At 36.5% G+C, this 21154-nt stretch overlaps 2 protein-coding genes and 1 pseudogene across 2 annotated transcripts; all 3 read left to right on the top strand.

Moving 5' to 3' along the window:
- Positions 1-1332: 1332 nt before the first annotated feature.
- LOC107743605 (calcium homeostasis modulator protein 2-like) lies at positions 1333-2474 on the top strand (annotated as a pseudogene).
- A 2514-nt stretch (positions 2475-4988) lies between these two features.
- LOC107743586 (calcium homeostasis modulator protein 2-like) lies at positions 4989-6832 on the top strand. Its single transcript, XM_016556918.1, has 3 exons — positions 4989-5181; positions 5444-6060; positions 6449-6832. The coding sequence occupies exons 2-3, from the start codon at positions 5515-5517 to the stop codon at positions 6830-6832; spliced, it is 930 nt and encodes a 309-aa protein (XP_016412404.1). The 5' UTR covers positions 4989-5181; positions 5444-5514.
- Positions 6833-8721: 1889 nt separating this feature from the next.
- Positions 8722-19179, top strand: LOC107743509 (RING finger protein 122-like). The gene is made up of 6 exons (XM_016556748.1): positions 8722-8872; positions 16405-16553; positions 16939-16981; positions 17384-17425; positions 17877-17959; positions 18365-19179. The coding sequence occupies exons 1-6, from the start codon at positions 8786-8788 to the stop codon at positions 18483-18485; spliced, it is 525 nt and encodes a 174-aa protein (XP_016412234.1). The 5' UTR covers positions 8722-8785; the 3' UTR covers positions 18486-19179.
- Positions 19180-21154: the final 1975 nt, after the last annotated feature.

Here is a 21154-nt window from a genome sequence, read left to right as displayed (position 1 = left end):
ACAGCACCTGCGGTCTTGAGCTCACGTTTCACTCGCAAATATATTTAGTTACGCTCTTCAGTTTAAAGCAGCAGTATTTATTACTAACTCAGTTACATAATGATTATTTACATAAATGATAGGGGTCCAGGGCCCTATATAGAGAGCCTCAGCAAACTTAGACTTTAAGGTCTAAGATTAGGCCTCAAGATTAATTAAAATGATTTAAAATAAGACAAAAATAACTTTGGAATAAGTTACATCAAATAAAAATCAAGATATTTTTATTTAATTCACCCCTAATTTTTGGGAATTCTAAAATGTATTTATTTACATTTTTAACTATAATTAGTTGCTTATTTTAATGTATGGACACTATCCCAATTTCTGTAAATTGACTTTGAATATTTTTTTGGACAGTGGATGTAGTCAAAAAGGTTGTGAATGTGAACCACAATGGGTGTCTCTTCAGAACTCACTTACTGTGTGGCTCTCCTGTGGCCTGCCAGGGAATCCGTTTCATGACATTGGTTTCCGAGATGATCTCTTTATTCTGAGATGTTCTGTGCACTTCAATGCTCCCATTTGGTATGTCTCCCTAATTAAACACATCTAGTTTAATTCCAAGACCTGCGAAAGGAGTGTCAGATAATTGAGACATGCAAAAAAATAACTGCAACTTAGGAACCACTGTCATATCCATTTTTACTGGGTCTCAGGAGGCAATTTATTTTGAAGAAAATGTTGGATGACATATGTAGCGAGAGAGAAAAATGTTTTTTTTTGCATGTGTCTGATCTTTCTCAATTACTTTAGCCCAACCTGTTTTAGTTAAATGCTTATTAGTTCCATTGGGGCTGAAACCAGATTGTAATTGCTGTTGGTGATTCACTGCGGTATATGTACATAACAGACAGAGCGAGGGAATGAACTCACTGCTTGATTTTGTTTTGTTTTACAATCTGCTTCTGGTTGTACATCATTTTAAAACTTTGTGGATGTGCAGCAAGACCATTTGTACTCCCTGGCAATGAAATGTAAGTCTTCATTTCAGAATTTATTTGATTTTTCAGCTGATATTTGGTTTTCAGTAATTAATTTGAGTGGCACATTGAGGCTTGAGGAAACTTTGCTCAATCAATTGCTTTTATATTAATTGAATGTATGCATTTATTGATCTAGAAATCGCATAAAGAAGCTGTTTCTGTTTTGCCCCTCTTTTCACGTATAACTGTGTCAAAGAACTTACTTGCACATCTGTCTTTGTCATTTTTTAGGTTTAATTTCCAGAGACAGTAATCATCATCAGTGAAAAGAAACTGAGAAAGAGAAACATACCTATATCAAAATAAGATGACTGCTTTCCTCTCAGAATACATCAAATTTATTGCACTTTACTTCAAGAGTAAGGATGTCATGGTCTTCAATGGCCTCATTGGTTTAGAAACAGTGGTTGGTCAGACAGCATACAACATCTTAGCTTTTCACTGTCCGTGTTTACCAAAGAAGAATTACCTGTATGGACTGACTGCCATTGGTGTACCAGCCCTGGCTTTCTTTGTCATCGGGGTGATGCTGAATCAAAGTACCTGGGACATTGTGTCAGAGTGTCGGACCAAAAGATGCAGGAAATTATCACTGACTGCTGCTTTTGCTCTGCTGGGCTCCGTTGTGGGCAGAGCAGTTGTTGTCCCTGTTACCTGGACTGTAATTTCGCTACTGAGAGGGGAGGCGTATGTCTGTGCTTTCAGTGAGTTCATGAACCCCTCATCTTTGGATGGCTTCTTTTCAAGTACACCTGGTCCAGAGATCATGGCCCGGTTTCCGTGTAAGGATGTACTTGCTCCATTTATGAACTACTCAGGAGAGGTTGAGCACCAGTTAAAGTACGAATCCCAGGTACTTGTCACTTTTTATAGTGTTGTTAAACTCCTTAATTGCATGAACACTTCTGATGTACAACCTCTTTTTTTTCTTCATCTAGCTTTTGGGCTGGTTGCTTGTGGGAGTCATCTCCCTCTCCATCTTTGTGCTCCTCTGTCTGAAACACTGCTGCTCTTCTCTTGGCTATCAGTAGGAGGCGTACTGGTCCCAGTACTGCTCCAGCGAACAAGCTCTTTTCCAGCGTACAGCTGAAGTACATGCTAAAAACTATGCGGCTGAAAATGTCAAAAGTTTCTTTGGTTTTGTGGCCTTGGAAGATGAGGAGAAGCAGCTTCTAGAAGACTGCAAGGGAATCAAGAGTGTCATTACCAGAATGGAGTGGAACCGCGTCACAGGGGTTTACATGTACAGAGAGATTGATGACACTCCCATCTACAGCCGCTTAAACAAATGGGACATGTATACAAATGAACATGACTGTTAAGTAATTGACAAAGAAATGGACATTTTGTCCCATGAGTCTGACAAATTAGTGTCTAATTAATGAACAATACTACACACCCAAAAACGAATATCTTTGACATCAAGAAACACCCAAGAAATGTGTGCCACACAGACCATAAAGAAAATAATTGAAAAAATAATCATTGTTACATAACAAATAATTGTTATGTAAATAAAGTACAAAAAGCTTATAATTATTTTCATTTCTAATGCAAAATAGTTTTTCTTTAAAAAAAAAAATCAGATAATTCTCCTGAGAAAAAAATAAACAAAAAAGCTCATACTAAATGATTATAATAATAATAACGTAAATAATGTAAAAAATCATTCAAACTTAGGCAAATAAGCAAAGAAACAAATAATATGTATTTCTGGACAATGCTAGTCTCTTGTTAAAGGCTGTAATGATGATGGCTGTTGCATCATTCAAACCTGCAACTTTTCAAAAATCAGCTCAGTCTTTTTTACCACTGTGCTACAGTCCACAACGTCAGCTTGTTTCTAAACAGACATCAAGTTGAATGTCAAAACATAGTCTATGCATTGCTGAGATGGCCACTGTTGCTGTTAAACTAAGGCAAGCTGTTTTAAATTGTCAGATGGATATTTTGTCAGACATCATTTCAGTTTTGGTGAAGATTTGCAGGTGGATTATTACAGAAATTCTATCAGTTTTACAGTAGGCTATAGTGTACAATTTGTTTTTCTATACTGTACATTGAGGACTGTCCATTATAATGGACACTGAATAATAAAATAATTTTATTTATGTAGGATTAGATATAAAAATATTTTTCTAAATGATTTAGGGCTACATTTAGATCATGGGCTGGATTGGCAATCCGTTTTTTTTTGTTTGTTTGTTTGTTTGCTTTTGGCCCATCATGCAGGGACAGCGGCCCACAGGTTTGTATTATATTGCTTTAACCCTGGAAATATGTGGAAATCGAATGACGAAGTCTATAAACAGGACATTAACAGAGGCCAGAGATGGGACACAAGAATAGATGTGCTAGCAGCGAAAAATACTCTACTGGCACAGGAAGATCACTGTGCACGATGCTCGAAATTTTCAATTTGCACTTAGTGTATAGGCACTCCGAAATTTTTTCTTCCCCTAGCTTGGGCCCCAAGTGCGCATGGGCCCCTGGGCCCCTGGGCTCATGCCCATAATGCCCATTGGATAATCCGGCCATGTGTGAAGCTAAAAGTTTGTTGTCACAACCAAAAAAACAAAGAAACTCCAAACAGAGCAGAGCCCACAAGCAAAAAAGGGAAAACATTAAGAGTCCACAATGAATGGCTTGGCTTTTTTAGAGGTGTAGAGAACTCTGATTTCGAAGAATTCAAAACCGACCCAGAGATGGCTTCTTTCTTACTCAACAGGTAAGATATTTTATTTAACCAACAGATTGCAATAGCTCTCCAACAGTAGTGGGAGTTCATTATATAGTGTTAGCTATTCTAAGGGGTCATTTCGTTATGATTTGCTCTAGCGCATGTTGTTCTAGTTATTTTCAATGATGGACCGTGTAAATTATCAACCTATTGGTTAGCCAAATTAACAACGTTCAGCTGTCAAATTTGTGACCCTTTTAGTCTAGACAGGTTATTTCTTGAGCCTGTGTTTTGGTTGCGTTTCTTCCACAGAGGCTCATCTGACTTGTAAAGTTTTGTAATGTCATCGTAGCAAAGCACAACCAAAACGTTCTTCTGCAAGGCGCATGCAGTTTTATTTACTAGCCGCCAGCTTCAAATTAAGCTTTGACAAATGCTATATTTTTTTCAGAACAGTATGCAGAAAATGATCATGATTTCTGGAGGATATCACTGAATAATTGTCCCAAAATATCACGCTGATCTTTTTGACAGTAATATTACTAATCAGCTGCGGTTCAGATTTAGATTAGCCAGTCAGAATGCGGTCTTTTACCGGGCTTTTTTTTTTTTTTGCCCGTCAGTTTGTATACGCATTTATAGCTGGAAAATGAGAGTGTGATCGATGATGAATTTGGAGCGTTTATAACGAAAATTGTGACATTACCAGCTCACACAGTCAAATGTCCTAAAAGAGATAAAGAAGACATTTTATGAGAAAATGAAAGAGACCAGAATTGACTAAAAAAAGAAACAAGACATTAATGAACAGCGGTGAGGCTTTTCATCACCTGGAGGGATCTTAGAGCATCAAAACGCTTGATACTCAGTTTGCTTTGCTCTTGACAGGTAAACCAAAGGTACCGTTGTTACCTTTGGTTTGTAATTCGGTTTCTACGCGCAAGTTCTACAACTAACAAATAGGCCTATTAAAGCACCTTTAAATATTTCAAGTTCAAGCACTTATGGGTCAGCAGATTTATGTGTGTAATGAATTAATGGCTCATTTTATGTCAAAACAGACACTTAGCCATTAAAATTGTAGTTTAAATTATTTTTGGCCATTTTTGTTATTGTGCAATCCTGTTTTGTCATTAAAAAAATTAATATCAATTCGATCAGATGAGAAAAAGTAATTATTTACATTCAGTTTTGGAGGTGGGGGTTTAGTAAATGGCCAGCCCAGCCTGTTTTAGTTAAATGCTCATACTTTCCACTGGAGCTGGAACCAGATATAGGCTAGTTCCTGCTGATGATTCAGTGCTGCATGCCATGCACACAACGGACAGAGCGAAGGAAAGACCTAACTACTTCAACACAACATGAGCTACCTACAGAAAACTTAAGGACTTCTTTTGCTGTCTGCATTTGTTTGTACATATTTGTAAAACTTTGTGGCTGTTCAGCGAGACCATTTGTACCTCATTGCAATGGAATGTAAGTCTTTCCGTTTCTAAATGGTTTTTAGGTTCTAATTCGGGTGTCATGCTGAGACTTGCCCAGAGGGTCTTTGTTCAAAGAACTTTTCTGCATGAAATCGGTCTTTGAATGTGTATCTCATAATATTCTGATTTGTACACATGCATATTTTTTGTGCCTACGTTTCTCTAGTTTTTAGAGTCTGTTCCTGCTTTTCTGTATGATGGTGTCAGATAACAAAAGAGGACTCTTTAATCTTCTGTCTTTGTCAGTTTTTTAGGTTTACTTTACAGAGACTCTCATAAAGACTGTTTAACCTGCGTTATTTCACATTGAGAAAATCAGGACAAGATGGCTGCACTCATCTCAGAAAACTTCAAATTCGGTGCGCTCTTCTTCAAGAGTAAGGATGTCATGATCTTCAATGGCCTGATAGGTTTAGGGACAGTAGCCAGTCAGACAGTATACAATATTTTTGCATTTCACTGTCCATGTTCACCAAAGAAGAATTACTTGTACGGACTGACTGCCATTGGTGTACCAGCCCTGGCTTTCGTTGTCATCGGAATGATGCTGAATCAAAATACTTGGGACATTGTGTCAGAGTGCCGCACCAGAAAATGTCGGAAATTATCACTGTCTGCTGCTTTTGCTCTGTTGGGCTCTATTTTGGGGAGAGCAGTTGTTGCCCCCATCACTTGGTCAGTTATTTCCCTCCTGAGAGGGGAGGCGTATGTCTGTGCTTTCAGTGAGTTTGTAGACCCCTCTTCTTTGGATCATTTCCCTCCTACTACAAAGACTCCAGAGATCATGGCCCGGTTTCCGTGTAAGGATGTACCTGCTCCATTTATGAACTACTCAAGAGTGATTGAACGCCAGCTAAAATATGAATCCCAGGTATTTATCACTTTAGTTTAATTTTGTTATAGTCTTTAATTAAATATACACTTCTAATTTCATTGGGCATTTACTCAAATCTCTGAAATGTATAACCTCTTTTTTTCTTCTTTTACAGTAAATAATACAGTAAATAATGCACAAATCTGTACATAAATCTTCTGTTCCAGATGTATACCACATTATTATTATGATCATTATTTAAATGTTCTTTCTGTTGTCATCATCATCATCATTATTATTATTATTATTATTTAAAAGTTCTTTCTGTTGTCAATGTCATATATGTATGTATATATGTTTGTACTAAGAGCTCCTAAAAAAACACAACAAATTGTGAATAAAGTTCATTCTGATTCTGATTCTGATTCTGATTTTCTTCATCTAGTTGTTGGGCTGGTTGCTGGTGGGAATCATCTCCCTCGCTGTCTTTCTGCTCCTCTGTCTGAAACACTGCTGCTCTTCTCTTGGCTATCAGCAGGAGGCGTACTGGTCCCAGTATCGTTCCAGCGAACAAACTCTTTTCCAGCGTACAGCTGATGTACATGCTAAATACCATGCTGCTGAATGTGTCAAGAACTTCTTTGGCTTTGTGGCCTTGGAAGATGAGGAGAAGCAGCTTCTAGAAGACTGCAAGGGAATCAAGAGTGTCATTACCAGAATGGAGTGGAACCGCGTCACAGGGGTTTACATGTACAGAGAGATTGATGACACTCCCATCTACAGCCGCTTAAACAAATGGGACATGTATACAAAGGAGAACAACTGTTAGGCAAATGGAAAACATTTGATATATTCTGAATTTTTCATTTATTATATTTTTTATTGTTTGTTGTTGTTGTTCCTTCATGGTAAGCATGCTTGAGTGTTATGTTGATATTTGTCACTGAAGTCTGTAATTCAGATTGTTCGGTTACTTTCTTTCTTTCTTTGTAGAGAGGTGATTGGCAGCTCAAATTGTAATATTTTGATAACACACAATGAACTATTTAGCATCTCTTTTAAGAGACATGATGTACTCTCAGGTTGAGATGGCCTCTTGTTATACTTTGCAAAGCAATAAAGTGTATCTGACAAATTAGTGTCTAATGAATTAATAATAATGCCCGCTACTACATATTTGGTATAATACATTGAAAAGTATGCTTTTCCATAAAGATGGGAAGAATTGTTTAAATGATGTTATTAACTACTACTGACATGTAATTTATGTCATTTAAGAGAGTTAGCAGATGTTCTTATGCAGAATGACCTACAAAACTGCATTAGCAGGGAGTTGTTGGCATTGAGAAAATTATCGCCCCTCCTGGTACTCTATTGGTAACTTCACCTTCATACATGCGTGTAATTTTCACGCCTAGAGGAGGCAAAGCGTGACACTTACACGCATACTCGAGTGGACCAGCGTACCCTGGTGCCATTTTGGAGAGTATCCACTGAACGTAAACAGCGTATGCTATTCTGTGCCGTACCATGGGTGCAGCAGGCGCAATGATATTACGCAGCGCCTGAAAATAGTCCCCAGCACGCTCCCTGTGCAAGCAGGTGGTCATGTTGGTTATGTTGACGGAAGTTAGCCTATTTTCAGGCGCTGTGTAATATAATTGCGCCTGCTGCACCCATACTATGGCAGCAAAGTTCCTTGATTATTACGCCGGAATGAGAGTATAGTTCCAAGCCATATCGGCCTAGAAAATCGCAACTTTTCATTTTCCGTCGGTCTTAGTACACGATGTAACTACAGAAGAGTCAAGTTTTAAATTGGAAAAATATAGAAACTCTTTGGTCATTTTTAAGCGAGATGCTAACGGTCTAATCAGATTCAATGATCTATGCTAAGCTACAGCTAAAAGTGCTACCGCCAGACCCGGAGATTGGCTGAATGGATTCGAAAACGGTAAAACTCAACTGTTTAACTCTAGGGGAGTTGGAAAATGAGCCTATTTTCAAAAATAGTGGAGTGTTCCTTTAAAGAAATGCTTCCTGTACAAATTCAAATAAGTGCTTCTAGTAATCCAGCTCAACCTAGATCCAGCCTACATTCTTAAAAATAAAGGTTCTTTATTGGCATCTATGGTTCCATTAACATTTCATTGCAAATTAGGTTCTTTGTAGTGGAAAAAAATTCTTTAGATTAAAATGTTATTCACGCCATAACAAAATGTTTCTATTAAGAACTGTTCACTGAAATTGTGGGAGCTGGGAGGGTATGTTTTGAACTTGAATTAAGCAGGGATAGGAAGCCATGGAGGGGATGCAGCAGAGATGTGACATGGGAGTACTTGGGAAGGTTGAATATCAGCCGGTCTGCAGCATTCTGCATGAGCTGCAGAGGTTTGATTGCACACACTGGGAGGTTGGCCAGTAGACAGTTGCAGGAGCTGAGACGATAGCAGTTTGGGGCCTATAAGTACCGCCGCTCCCTATACGCAGAGTAGGCTACACAGTTTGCGTATAGGCACCAACTCCCAGGGGTGCACCCACCATCCCAGTTGCTCAAAAAAAATAATACTTTCGTTCTATATTAATATTAATATATGAATATACATAAATACAAATATAAACATGAATATATATACATAATTAGGTTATAAAAAATGCATTTTACGGTGAAAGCAGTAGGCAGTAGGCTATGCACACGTGACGCGCCATTCCCGCATCCGCGCCCGCCCTCTCCTCATGTTTGCGGCTGACTGCAAATGATCAATGATCATAATGGACAACTATGCCCGGAAAAAAAGACATCAGCAGTCCGGCGCAGAGAAAAGAAAAAGTCAAAAAGCCCAAGATGAAGCCCGTGCATCCCTTTCAGGTAGTTACGTTCATAATCCTGTGAAACTTTTTTGGCTATTGACGTTATTTTTATTTGGCTGTTAACGTTTATTAACGTTAATCCATGTTTTAATTATCATATGATGAGCTCATTGACGACTTCGCCTCCAGAAAAAGCAGGAGTGTGCCTTTATAAATTTTGAAATTTGGAATGCTCCAGCAGATCCGTGTTGATTTTCGAAGTGTCTATTTACACTACGTGCAATAGCCCACCTTGCTGGCAGAAGCTATTTACACTAACTCCGCCCACCTACGTTTGATTGGGCTAGTCAACACAGCAAAAGACTATCAGCAAACTACAGCTGGAGATAGTAAAGCGTGTGCTGTGGACGATTTGACGCGATCGACCCGAGTTCGAATTTGCCTTTTGCCGAACTTTTTTTTCTCCCTTTTCAAATCTCGTATCGCATCGGAAAGGCATTTATATTCAATAAAAATGAAGGAAATAATAGAAAAGTTGAAAATAAAGTATCGGGTAGGGTTAGGGTATGTGTAGGGAGGGCTTTATTGTCCCAATAAGATTTTTGATTCAATTTATTATTGTTTATTTTGATAATATTTAATCTTTTAAAAATTTTTATTTAATGTGTGTAATTTTATTTATTTTTATTAATTTTTTTGCTGTAGAGCTACAATTGTAATTTGTAAATAATACAATTTAATTACAATTTATTTATTTATTTACTTTTATGTTTTATTAAAGTTCTATTTTGACCCCTATAGTAGGTGTTTTTTTTATTTCCATAATATTTGGTGGAGGGGGCACAACATTACAATTCTGCTTAGGGCACCCATTTGGCCAGCAGCGGCCCTGCCTATACCACAGTCTGGCAAATGTTTTGCAGGAGGAACCTGCATGATATCACTGTTGTTAGTATGTAGTTTGCAGATGATAGCTCATTGTCCAGTGTGACACCAAGGTCCTTGGCTTTCTGTGTGGGTGGGATTGTCGAGTTGTCTATTAAAATGACAAGGTCTTGGTAAGGGTGTATCTTGGATTGAAGGAACAACAGCTTGTTTTTTTTAATTTTTTTATTTCAGCTTCAGATGATGGGCATTCATCCAGGCAGAGATGATTGCCAAGCATGCAGTGATTTGTGAGGGTATCTGATTGTCAGAGGGTAGGAAAAGAGAGGATCAATAGAGTATTGTTTAAATAAAATTGTCAGTTTAACAGAAGCCATTAGAAGTGATCACATGGTAATTGATTTAGTGTACAGGGAAAATACTGATCCTTGCTCAGTGGGATTGTTGATGAGGTGAAGTGAATCCTTTCATAATATCTGATCATGGGCCCACTGAAGCTGAGAAAGATTTGGTGGTTCACAGTTGCTGGGTTTACATCCAGTGCATTGGAAGCAAATTTACCAATTAAATTCTTAAATGTGCATCAAAAAGCTCACGTGCCTGCATAATTTGCTCAGAGAAAAACATTTTTTTTTTATTTTATTTTCATATATTTCAGAAATATTCCTGGCTCAATTTAGTCAAAGTTAGATAACCAGAAGATGTAAACAATATTTCTTTTAACAATATATATATATATTTTAATTGCTTATTGCTTTTCTGTGTAAAGTTATATCACAGAAGCCATTAGAAGTGATCACATGGTAATTGATTTAGTGTACAGGGAAAATACTGATCCTTGCTCAGTGGGATTGTTGATGAGGTGAAGTGAATCCTTTCATAATATCTGATCATGGGCCCACTGAAGCTGAGAAAGATTTGGTGGTTCACAGTTGCTGGGTTTACATCCAGTGCATTGGAAGCAAATTTACCAATTAAATTCTTAAATGTGCATCAAAAAGCTCACGTGCCTGCATAATTTGCTCAGAGAAAAACATTTTTTTTGATTTTATTTTCATATATTTCAGATATATTCCTGGCTCAATTTAGTCAAAGTTAGATAACCAGAAGATGTAAACAATATTTCTTTTAACAATATATATATATATTTTAATTGCTTATTGCTTTTCTGTGTAAAGTTATATCAGTTTTTGCAACTTTATTGGCATGACAATGCATTGCCATAAACAAAAATAATTTAACCACCTTTAAGCACAAATAATACTCAAAACCAAAGAATTTCTAAGAAGAATTGAGTTTATTCTAATTCTAATTAAAGTAGTTTCATAAAGTTATAAGCTCCACATTTCTTTTAAATCATCCCAAAAATTTGCCCCAATTCACTTTAATTGTGAAAAAAGTGTTGAAAGTGTCTCAACTATTTTTTATTTTTTTTTACATTTTTATTAAAGACAACAAGGCCAAACATTTTTGTCAGTCAACATTATGCCACAAATGCTATCGATTGAGCTTATCTTGACATCTGCAAGGGGTTTTAGCAAAAGCACCTTTTACATAATACACTGATATTGCGCAACATGAATCAGCAGTTGCATATTTCCTGTCTGAACATGAATTAAAAACACTCACTAAACCTGTTAACTAAAACTGTCTAATTAGCTGTGTTTTGTTTGTTTGTTTGTTTATTTATTTATTTATTTTTTCAGTGACGAAATTACTGGCGTCATTGCTTCTGTCACATGCTCTTTTTTCATTTTTTGGCTTTACGGTAAGGTTGCTCTCAGAGTATCCTTAGATTCTATTCTATTTTTTTTCCTCTTGCTTCACACTCTCACTGTTTTCCCTCTGTAGTCTCTTGCTGTTTTCGTGACTGCCAGTCAAGCAAAGTGAATCAACCCTCATTCCCCTCCCAGCCTTGTCTTACACAGACTCATCAGGGAGAGTCTGACTCGGCCTGCCTGTCTGCTCGCCTGGCCACTGTCACCTCCTAATAGCCTTCAGCTGGAGAGAAGTAGGATGAAGAGAGTGAGCACAGGATAGAAAGGGAGAAGGGGAGTGCGAGGAGGGGGCGGGTGAAAGGAGAGCTGTGATCCAGACAGCGAATCACATGAGCAGAGATCTGTTTACAAACTGAGCAGGGGAGAAGTCATCGGCACCATTACGGGGAGGCAGGGCTGCTGGAAAAGGTGAAAGGAAACACACAGGAATCTCATCACTTTGTCTGGAAAATGCATTTTATCCTTTGTGTCTTTGCAGCGGAGAAGCCAGACCAGATGGTGTGAGGAAGACACAGCTTTGAATGGGCTGCATTCACAAGCTCTCGCTCTGACGGCTGTTTGCCACCGCTCTTCCTCTTCCTTTGTTACCGAGGAAAACGCTTGATTGTAACGTGAGGGCGATAATCTTGAGCGAGAAGACTAGAGGAAAGTGGCTGGCGGCAAGAAGGGGTGAGCCTTGTGACAGTGTTTTGAAGATAGACAAAGAAATCTGTGACTCTCTGTAATGTACATTTTCTCTCTCGCTGGTTTGTTATCGTGACTCTACAGAGAGGTAAAAAAAAATGAAAAAAAGCCAGTGACAACAACTTCACGTCAAGCGGAGGTAGATGGTGATCCATTGTTTATGTCAACGACACATTGCAAATCTTTCATATTCTGTGCTGCTGCTTGGTTTTGGATCATGATGCTGGAAAAAAAGAGTGCTTGGTGTTCTTTTAACTTGCCTGTGGTTGAACAAAACATAGATACCAAGAAGTAGGTGTTGATATTTTGTTCCCGTGTTGACACAGGTTTCAACAATGACTGACTTGTCTTTGTAAATATTTCAACACAAAGAAAACAAAATCGTCCTGCCTTCCTTCATACACTAGTGAGGAGCTGGTGAGTGATCATAATGTGTTAACCAGAGGCGCTGAAGATTCAAAGCCTTGTTTTTGTGGTAGGAGTTTTGGGAGTGTAAAACTTGTATTATTCATCTGGTTTTGAGTGAGGGGATCGGCCCACTTCTTTGGCCCGGTTTCAACACTGTCTCCTTGGACACAAGTTACTGGATAATTTTTTATAGCGGAGCAATCTAGCACCTCTCCAGTGGTGTAACGGTGAGTATGAATCATAACCCCCTCCTCCTCCTCCTCCTCCTCTTCCCTTCATTTCTAGTGGCTACATAATATGGACAGCTTTCTAACCATGTGTTATTCACAGAGCCCCGACCCTCCCACTGGCTTTCTATCAATGTTTAACTAAAATCCTCCTTATATTACTACCACCCCCTCCTTCACCCGAAAACCCAAGCCTTTTTACCTTTCTCCTGATTGGCACACTCTCTTCCAAGACCTGAACTTGTGTGCAACCTAGAGAGACACACTTTGTGTCTGTATCTATTGTGTGAGACACAATATTGCGTGGTCGTTTGGCACCATTCGACCCCAAGGTCAGTTATTATTTTTTCCCCCCAAATGGTGCTTCCTGCCTGGGTTGGTGAGACCTTTACATCTCTTGCCTCCCCTCAACCCCGCACAGACAGACCAGATGGTGGCTTTATGACAGAAAGGGTGCACCACTAGTGTTTGTCTTTCTGCACTGACAATTGGCCAAGCTTCACTCTCATTGCCAAACGCTCTCTTGCTCTCTCTTTTGAAAATGCAAATCTCTATACAGTAAGGAAATTAATCACTTAATGGTTGAATAATAAGATATTATCCATTACTTGCATTTAAAAGGCTTGAAATTCTGAAACAGTATTTATAACTCTAAATACTGTTTAAATCACTGTTAACCTGTTTATTTAGTACATTTTCACTCATTAGGAACTACTGGCCCTCAAACAGCAGTTATTTCTGTTTTCTGAAGCATTTGAAAATTGTAGTTGGTTGATATAGTTAAATATTATGGTCTTTTAACCTTTTTTTAAACCCTACTTTCAAAAACGAGCGCTGACATCTTTATGAGTAACTGCAGACTGTACTAAAATAAATAAAATTTTAATTTATAAAAGCATACTTAAGAGCAGTTGTTATAAAGAGCTTTATATATATATATATGAAGAGTTTGGTTCCAAAACGCTATAAATCCATTTTTGATTAATTTGAGTAAAAATATGTTTTCTTTACCAAGAAAGTGGCAAGATGAAAACCACTATTTTCTGTTTCAAACTTTCACATAGCATCTTTAGGTTATAATAACATAAAAAATTCAAATCCAGATATTGATTTTCAAAGATTTATTATAACATTTTATTATTTTTACCCCAAAATTCAATAAATCCATGACACTTTTTTTTCTTCAAAATGCAATAAATCCATTGAATCAAAGTAAAAGTTGTTTTTCATATGTTGAAACTGTTGAAAATACACAACATAGTAAGTTGATCCACATATGACAGCCTCATATACATATATACTAAAAATACATTCAATCAGTCATCTCTCCCAAAATGAATTCAACGGGTAATCTTGTTATGCTATAAATTAATTACAACAATAAAAGAAAATTTCATCATGAACATACATGAACAACAATATCACATTAAACCACAAAAATTCCAATATGACTTTTCCCTTACATTCAATTTCCAAAAGTGCATTCATCTTTGCCATGTTACATTCATTTAGTTGACTAGTGCTATACGCTGTATTAACAAAAACATTAATGGCATAAATAAAAACACACTGACAAGCTACGCAATATCACGTTCATAATCGAATGCGACTCATCTGCGATTATGAACACGATATTGCAGTGATCTACGGCTCTGTGTATTAAATGCCAAAGATTTATTATAAAATTTTATTATTTTTTCCCCAAAATGCAATAAATCATCCATGACACGTTTTTTTTTTTTTTTTAATGCAATAAATCCATTGAATCAATATCAAATTTATTTTTCATATTGAAACTGTTGAAAATACACAACATAGTAAGTTGATCCACATATGACAGCCTCTGAACTTGGTCAATACTAATCTTATATACAGGCACTGGACTAAAAATACATTCAATCAGTCATCGTTCCCAAAATGAATTCAACGGGTAATCTTGTTAATGCTATAAATTAATTACAACAATAAAAGAAAATTTCATCATGAACATAGGCTACATGAACAAGGATATCACATTAGACCACAGAAATTCCAAAATGACATTTCCCTTACATTCAACTTCCAAAAGTGCATTAATCTTTGCCATGTTACATTCATTTAGTTGACTAGTGCTATAGCATTAGTATTGTACGCTGTACAATAATTAGTACGCTGTATTAACAAAAACATTAATGGCATTAATAAAAACACTTACACTGACAAGCTACGCAATATCACGTTCATAATCGAATGCGACTCATCTGCGATTATGAACGCGATATTGCAATGATCTACGGCTCTGTGTATTAAATGCCGCTCCATCTGACTCAAAATGGCGTTTAGGAACCAAACTCTTCATATATATATATATATATATATATATATATATAATAAATGTTTTTATTTTTTGTAGCCAAGCACAATAACAGCATTCCTTTTCTACTGTCGTTGTGCTTCAGCACAATGGAGCGTTTCTTGTCTGCTTTTGTTTCATCTGCAAGCACAGTGAAATGAAGTGTGGATATTCTTTATGCTAACAGTGTTTGGGTCTATGGCAGTTTGAAAATACTGAACGACATTCCGAAAACATTAATATTTTCAGAGAGCCCAGAGCAATATTCATTCTACCAAATTATAGGCTATAGACAAGATGACTGTTTCAATCCCATATACAACTAAAAGCCTATTGCTATTTACATGTATTGCCTTAGGATATAGGTTAAACCATTGTTGTCTAAATAATGTTCAGTGCTCTGGAAATTCTCCCATGTGTGATAAAATAGCTTGAACTCGAAAGTCAACATGGTACACTTGACAAGGACTTTTGGAGGACTTCTACAAGACTTGATTAAGTAAATAAACAACTAGCTAGTTAAATAAATAAAAACACAAGTTGATCATTTTGACAAGTTTTTTCGATCACCACAAAGACAAAGATATGGTTGCATCAAATTGCCTGCAATACACTGCATGAAAATTCTGTCAAATTTTGTATGTGCATATTAACAGCCATAGTATTTTACTGTGATTAAAAAAAAACATAATAAAATGCATTGACATGATAGTTTTTTAGACTTTGTAAGTTTAATTTTACCCTCCTAACTTTTATGAGGTACAGAACATATAGGTGCAATCTATAACTGTACAGTAAATAATGAACTTTAAAACAAAAGCTATTGCACTTATCTGTTGAACACATCACCCAACACCACTGTGACATCTCTTGTTTTTCAGTTTTAAAAGATGTATTAGTGAAAAGTTCATGCTGCTTAGCGAGGTCCAACAATCAGAGCAGTGTTACATGGAGTTGAGAAACACGAGGACAGTCTGCAGGCTCACAGTATGCAATATGCATGCAGGGGCCACTGAGAAGAGTACACATGAGAATCACAGTGATGTGTGTTGTCTTTCAAGGGTCTGAAAGAAAGAAATATGCGACCCACTCACAAAACAGATTCATGATGTATGAGTGATAATCATTTCATAAACATAATTTCAATTGTGTATTCATTTTACTGATTAAAAAAAGGATGAGCAAAAATAAATGCTAAATAGTCATGAGCTCCCATGACTCCCACCACTAACAAATATTTTTGACCAAAATCATGGTTTTGTTTGTTCTCTTGCAGCATGCCTATGTGACGCAGATTACAGACAAGTTCTGCAAAATGACCACAGACATCACCGGCCGTCTTCCACTCAATGTCTATGTCATCATTCTTGGGATAGGCCTCTTCATTTTCATATTGAGCATGATCTTCTGTTGCTACCTGTTCAGGTATCTTAAACTATATAGCAGTTAGTAGTTTCTACAGTGAAAGTGCTGTGGATATTTTCACAAAATAAAGATAAACAGCTGTATTAAACGTCACATGGCAAGTGTATTTATGTAGTATTTTATTTAATAGACAATGATAATTCATTGTCCTTTCCATAGGCATAATAAAGAAAATAAAAAATATAATAAAAGTTCATTTCAAATTATGAAAAAGGAAAAAACAGAAGTAAAAATTTAAATTTAAAATTAAGGAAAATGAATACATGTAATAAGCTGAATGCATTAATACAGTGCAACCAGTAAAGTACAGTACATCAAACTGCTGTAAAGAATGTGCGGGCAAACAATTTTTTTTAACGTATGCTACATTTTTTATATTTCACAGATTGAGGAGACAGGGCACACAAGAACAATATGGATATAATGAGGTGATTTATTTATAATTTTTTTAAAATGTATTTGTTATATATATATATATATACAGACACACACACACACACACACATATAATTTAAAATTAAGGAAAATGAATACATGTAATAAGCTGAATGCATTAATACAGTGCAACCAGTAAAGTACAGTACATCAAACTGCTGTAAAGAATGTGCGGGCAAACAATTTTTTTTAACGTATGCTACATTTTTTATATTTCACAGATTGAGGAGACAGGGCACACAAGAACAATATGGATATAATGAGGTGATTTATTTATAATTTTTTTAAAATGTATTTGTTATATATATATATATATACAGACACACACACACACACACACACATATACTAATTATAAATAATATTATTAATAATTAAACACCTTTTTTCTTACAGGTCATTCTAAAAGGTCCAGGGAAAAAATTGAGTCTTCTTGGAGTAAGGAAATGCCAAAACAATACCTTTAGTTCACTCTAACGTAAAATTCTGACATTTCTATAATTTACTCACCCTCATGTTATTTCAAACCTGTATGACTGACTTACTTCTGTAGAACACAAAACAGAATTTCAGGCTGAATATCCAAACTGATTTTTTCCCTTTATTTAAAAAAAGTAAAACAGGACTAACCATCAACTCTCATATTCCTTCTATAAAAAAGCACCTTGAACATTCTGCTGCATAATTAATTTTTTTGCTCCAGCAAGGTTTGGGATGACAGAGTGAGTAAGAATTTCAATTTTTAGCCAACCATCTACGTTATTGTATTAACAATGTTTGGAACTATTACAATTGTTTTAATTAGAAAATATAAATAATTCAATAAAATATAAATGAATTATAATATATATGTCTCTGTTTTTTTCTTCCATTCTCTTTCACTTTATAGCAGACCTGTGCAGTTTGCCTGGAAGAGTTTCGGAGCCGGGATGAACTAGGGGTTTGCCCCTGTTCTCATGCCTTCCACAAAAAGTAAGATCTTTTAGCATCTTGTCACACTACCCAACCTTTCTCATTATGTTTCTGTATTCTGAAAATAATTTATATAAAAATAAACACTGATTGATGCTTTTACAATATGAACATTTAAAACAACACATTCCTTCAAAAACATTCAAGCATCTAGATTCCTGACACACCGAATGTTATTAGAGGCACTAAAACAAGAACCACAAATGAAGCTGTCAAGGCATTGCAACTGAATTATGAGAATTAGCTTTGAGTAACACCTGTCAGACTTTTCCTTATTCGAAAACATCCTTCAGTTTCAGCCTGTCGTCTTGTGACATGGCCATAATGCATAAAAGCGCTCGAGTCTATAGATAGCTGCTGCATAACAGACCCATCTCTCCTCTTTTCACTTTGTCTCCTGCTAAGGTGTCTGGTGAAGTGGCTGGAAATTCGCAGCGTCTGCCCCATGTGCAACAAGCCCATCTGCAGGCTCCAGCCAGACCCTCCGCAGGGGGCCGAGGGGCCCCAGAACCCCCTGGAAGTGTGACAGAAGAGGGACGACGCTGCTCAGAGATAGACAGCCTCTCGTACACCTAAGAACAGCGTTAAAAAACACCACACTACTGGGGTGGGCGGACTAGTCCCAAATACACAACAACCGCCCCTGTCCACCAATCACCAGATTTCTCCTGCATAGATGGGGGGAGGGAGGGGAAGTGGGATTTTCCCAGTAGAACTGAACTGATGTGCCGTATTCTTGGTCATAATGTAGCTTGCAGCAAGATAAATTGATGCCTTGTGGACTCCAAACAGACAAATATTCAGACCAGGACAGTTGCACACAACATGAGGTCTGAACTGACACTGTGCAATATGTGTGAATTTAAAGAAGTCCTCCTCTAAGATAGACTGTGGTCACTATTACTACCATAAAGGGTCGTGTTTAGGAAGGCCCAGTTACAGAATCCAAAGTGAGGAGCAGCTCACTGGCTGACCTTAAGGATCTGTGAGCTCATCGGATGTTACTCTTGCCAATATTTTGATGTTTGACACTCATAAATGTGTTTGTTTAGAGTCACGTAGGTGTTCTGAGTGCTAAAGGTAGCTCATGGCCTTGATGAGAACCCACACTGTAATGCAGAACCCTCAGAGTCAGATTGGATGAAATTTGGCCTAATTTACTGTAAGTTATTGAAGGTGGATGTTTTGTACTATATATTGCTCTCAATAAAAGTTTCTGTGATGGAACCAGTTTTTGTGTTCATTCACTATGTAAAATAATGTCAAATTTCCATAAATAGAAAACATCTTTATTTTAAAGGATTAGCAATTTATTGCTAACAATAAATTGCAAATGACTCATTTGAAGATATGATCAGCATGTTTCAGTGAGGTCATCTGAAACTATATATATATATATAAATACACACACACACACACACACACACATATATACTTTATATATACACACACACAATTGTTCAAAAGTGTGGGGTCAATAGGATTTTTTAAAGAAATCAATACTTTTATTTAGCAAGGATGCATATTAAATTGAACAAAAGTGGCATTTAATGCAATTATGTTACAAAAGATTTCTGTTGCAAATAAATACTGTTCTTTTCAACTTCCTATTCATCAAATAATCAAGAAAAAATTTATTGCTGTTTCCACAAAAATAATCAGCACAGCTTAGATAATAATGGAAAATTAAGCAAATAATCATATTAGAATGATTTCTGAAGGATCGTGTGGCACTGAAGACTGCAGTAATGGCTGCTGAAAATTCAGCTTTGCCATCACAGGAATAAATTACTTTTTTAAATGTATGAAAATAGAAAACTCTTTTTTATGAATTGTAATAATATTTCACATTATTACTGTTTTTACTGCATTTTTGATTGTACAATTAACACTTTGGTGAGCCTAAGCAATTTCTTTCAAAAACATAAAAAAAAATTGTTTATATATGACAGTCGGTCGTATTCAGAGGGAACATTACTGAAGATACCTTTCTAACCCAAGAAATGGCCTGTTGATGTTACCTAATGTAGTCAGGTTGTTTCAGCATTTTACTGTGTACATTTCCCTTTAAATCCTATCCTTCCTAGAACAGTCTTCATGACTCAGTGCAAAGCAACAAATAGGAACTCATGACTTGGGTGATAACTGAATTATCTTGTTTGAATTGCTCAGAATTTCATATTTGTTGTGATCATTCCTAGTCCACAAGTCTACAAAACACAGTGATGAAAGTCTTGTTATTCTAAAAGCTATGCTGGTGAGCTTCCATAATCTTTGTGACCCAGTATTGCTAGAAGCAGATGAGGAACACAGGGACAGTTTCTCTGAGTGTGACAAGCACCCTTTTTAAAAGGGTAGAATAATATTTCTGAGCTGTACAGACGTACTTGCTAACATATGGTGTGTATCTGCTGCAACATGTTACTTGAGGATGTCTGACACATTGGCAGGCTAAATGTTGCCTATGAAAGTGATAATATACACAAGACTAACTTCACAGCTATGTCAAGATATTAGCATTTTATATGCATAATCACTGGCTTTGCTTTATGGACTGTCATCACACGTTAGCATGTAATTACAATGCTATGATTTACACTAGCTAACCGCATGTAGTGACTCACACAGCAATAAAAAACAAAAAAGGTTCACTTTCCGGTGCTCAAACGGAACACTTCTGTGAGTTCCTCTGACTGCCTGCGAATAGTCAAAATAGAACCTTCTCATCTCTGCTTAAATAGTCTACTCATGAGGGAATTTTTATCTCATCAAGGAGGAAATGGAGTATTTCACTAAATGATTAAATTAGATCTTGTTTATGTAGTAAAATGAATTAAAGCAAATGAAAACAAATTACCTTTAGTAACAGATTACTTGGGTGTCTTTTGGGCGAGCATTGCTGTCTCTGTTTTCATTGTGCTTATGGCGGTTTTACAATTAAACGCGGCGAAAATGCATTTACAAAAGCGTAAACTGAGCACCACCTGGAGGTCAGAATCATGTCTGACAATATTCGGTCACCGCGTCATCAAGTTTCTAAATCATAAAAAAGAAAAAAAGCATGGACAAAAATCAGATACAACATAAAGTATTTATTTGTGTTTATTTTCATAAGAAACCAATCTTCTGAACAAAAAATAAATGAGAATATCAAAAAAAAAAAAAAAAAAATAAAAAAAAAAAAACGTTAAAAAA

The sequence above is a fragment of the Sinocyclocheilus rhinocerous genome, unplaced genomic scaffold (genome assembly GCF_001515625.1).
Source record: "Sinocyclocheilus rhinocerous isolate Xijiao unplaced genomic scaffold, SAMN03320098_v1.1 scaffold677, whole genome shotgun sequence".
Classification (NCBI taxonomy): Eukaryota; Metazoa; Chordata; class Actinopteri; order Cypriniformes; family Cyprinidae; genus Sinocyclocheilus; species Sinocyclocheilus rhinocerous.
Note: the sequence above shows the minus strand (reverse complement) of the source record. Positions and strands in the feature narration are given on the sequence as shown.

Coding starts and splice junctions, on each gene's coding strand:
- LOC107743586 (XM_016556918.1), top strand. CDS start 5,515: ATGGCTGCACTCATCTCAGAAAACTTCAAATTCGGTGCGCTCTTCTTC. Junction 6,061..6,448: donor AGCTAAAATATGAATCCCAG/GTATTTATCACT, acceptor TTCTTCATCTAG/TTGTTGGGCTGGTTGCTGGT.
- LOC107743509 (XM_016556748.1), top strand. CDS start 8,786: ATGCCCGGAAAAAAAGACATCAGCAGTCCGGCGCAGAGAAAAGAAAAA. Junction 8,873..16,404: donor AGCCCGTGCATCCCTTTCAG/GTAGTTACGTTC, acceptor GTTCTCTTGCAG/CATGCCTATGTGACGCAGAT. Junction 17,426..17,876: donor AAAAATTGAGTCTTCTTGGA/GTAAGGAAATGC, acceptor TTCACTTTATAG/CAGACCTGTGCAGTTTGCCT.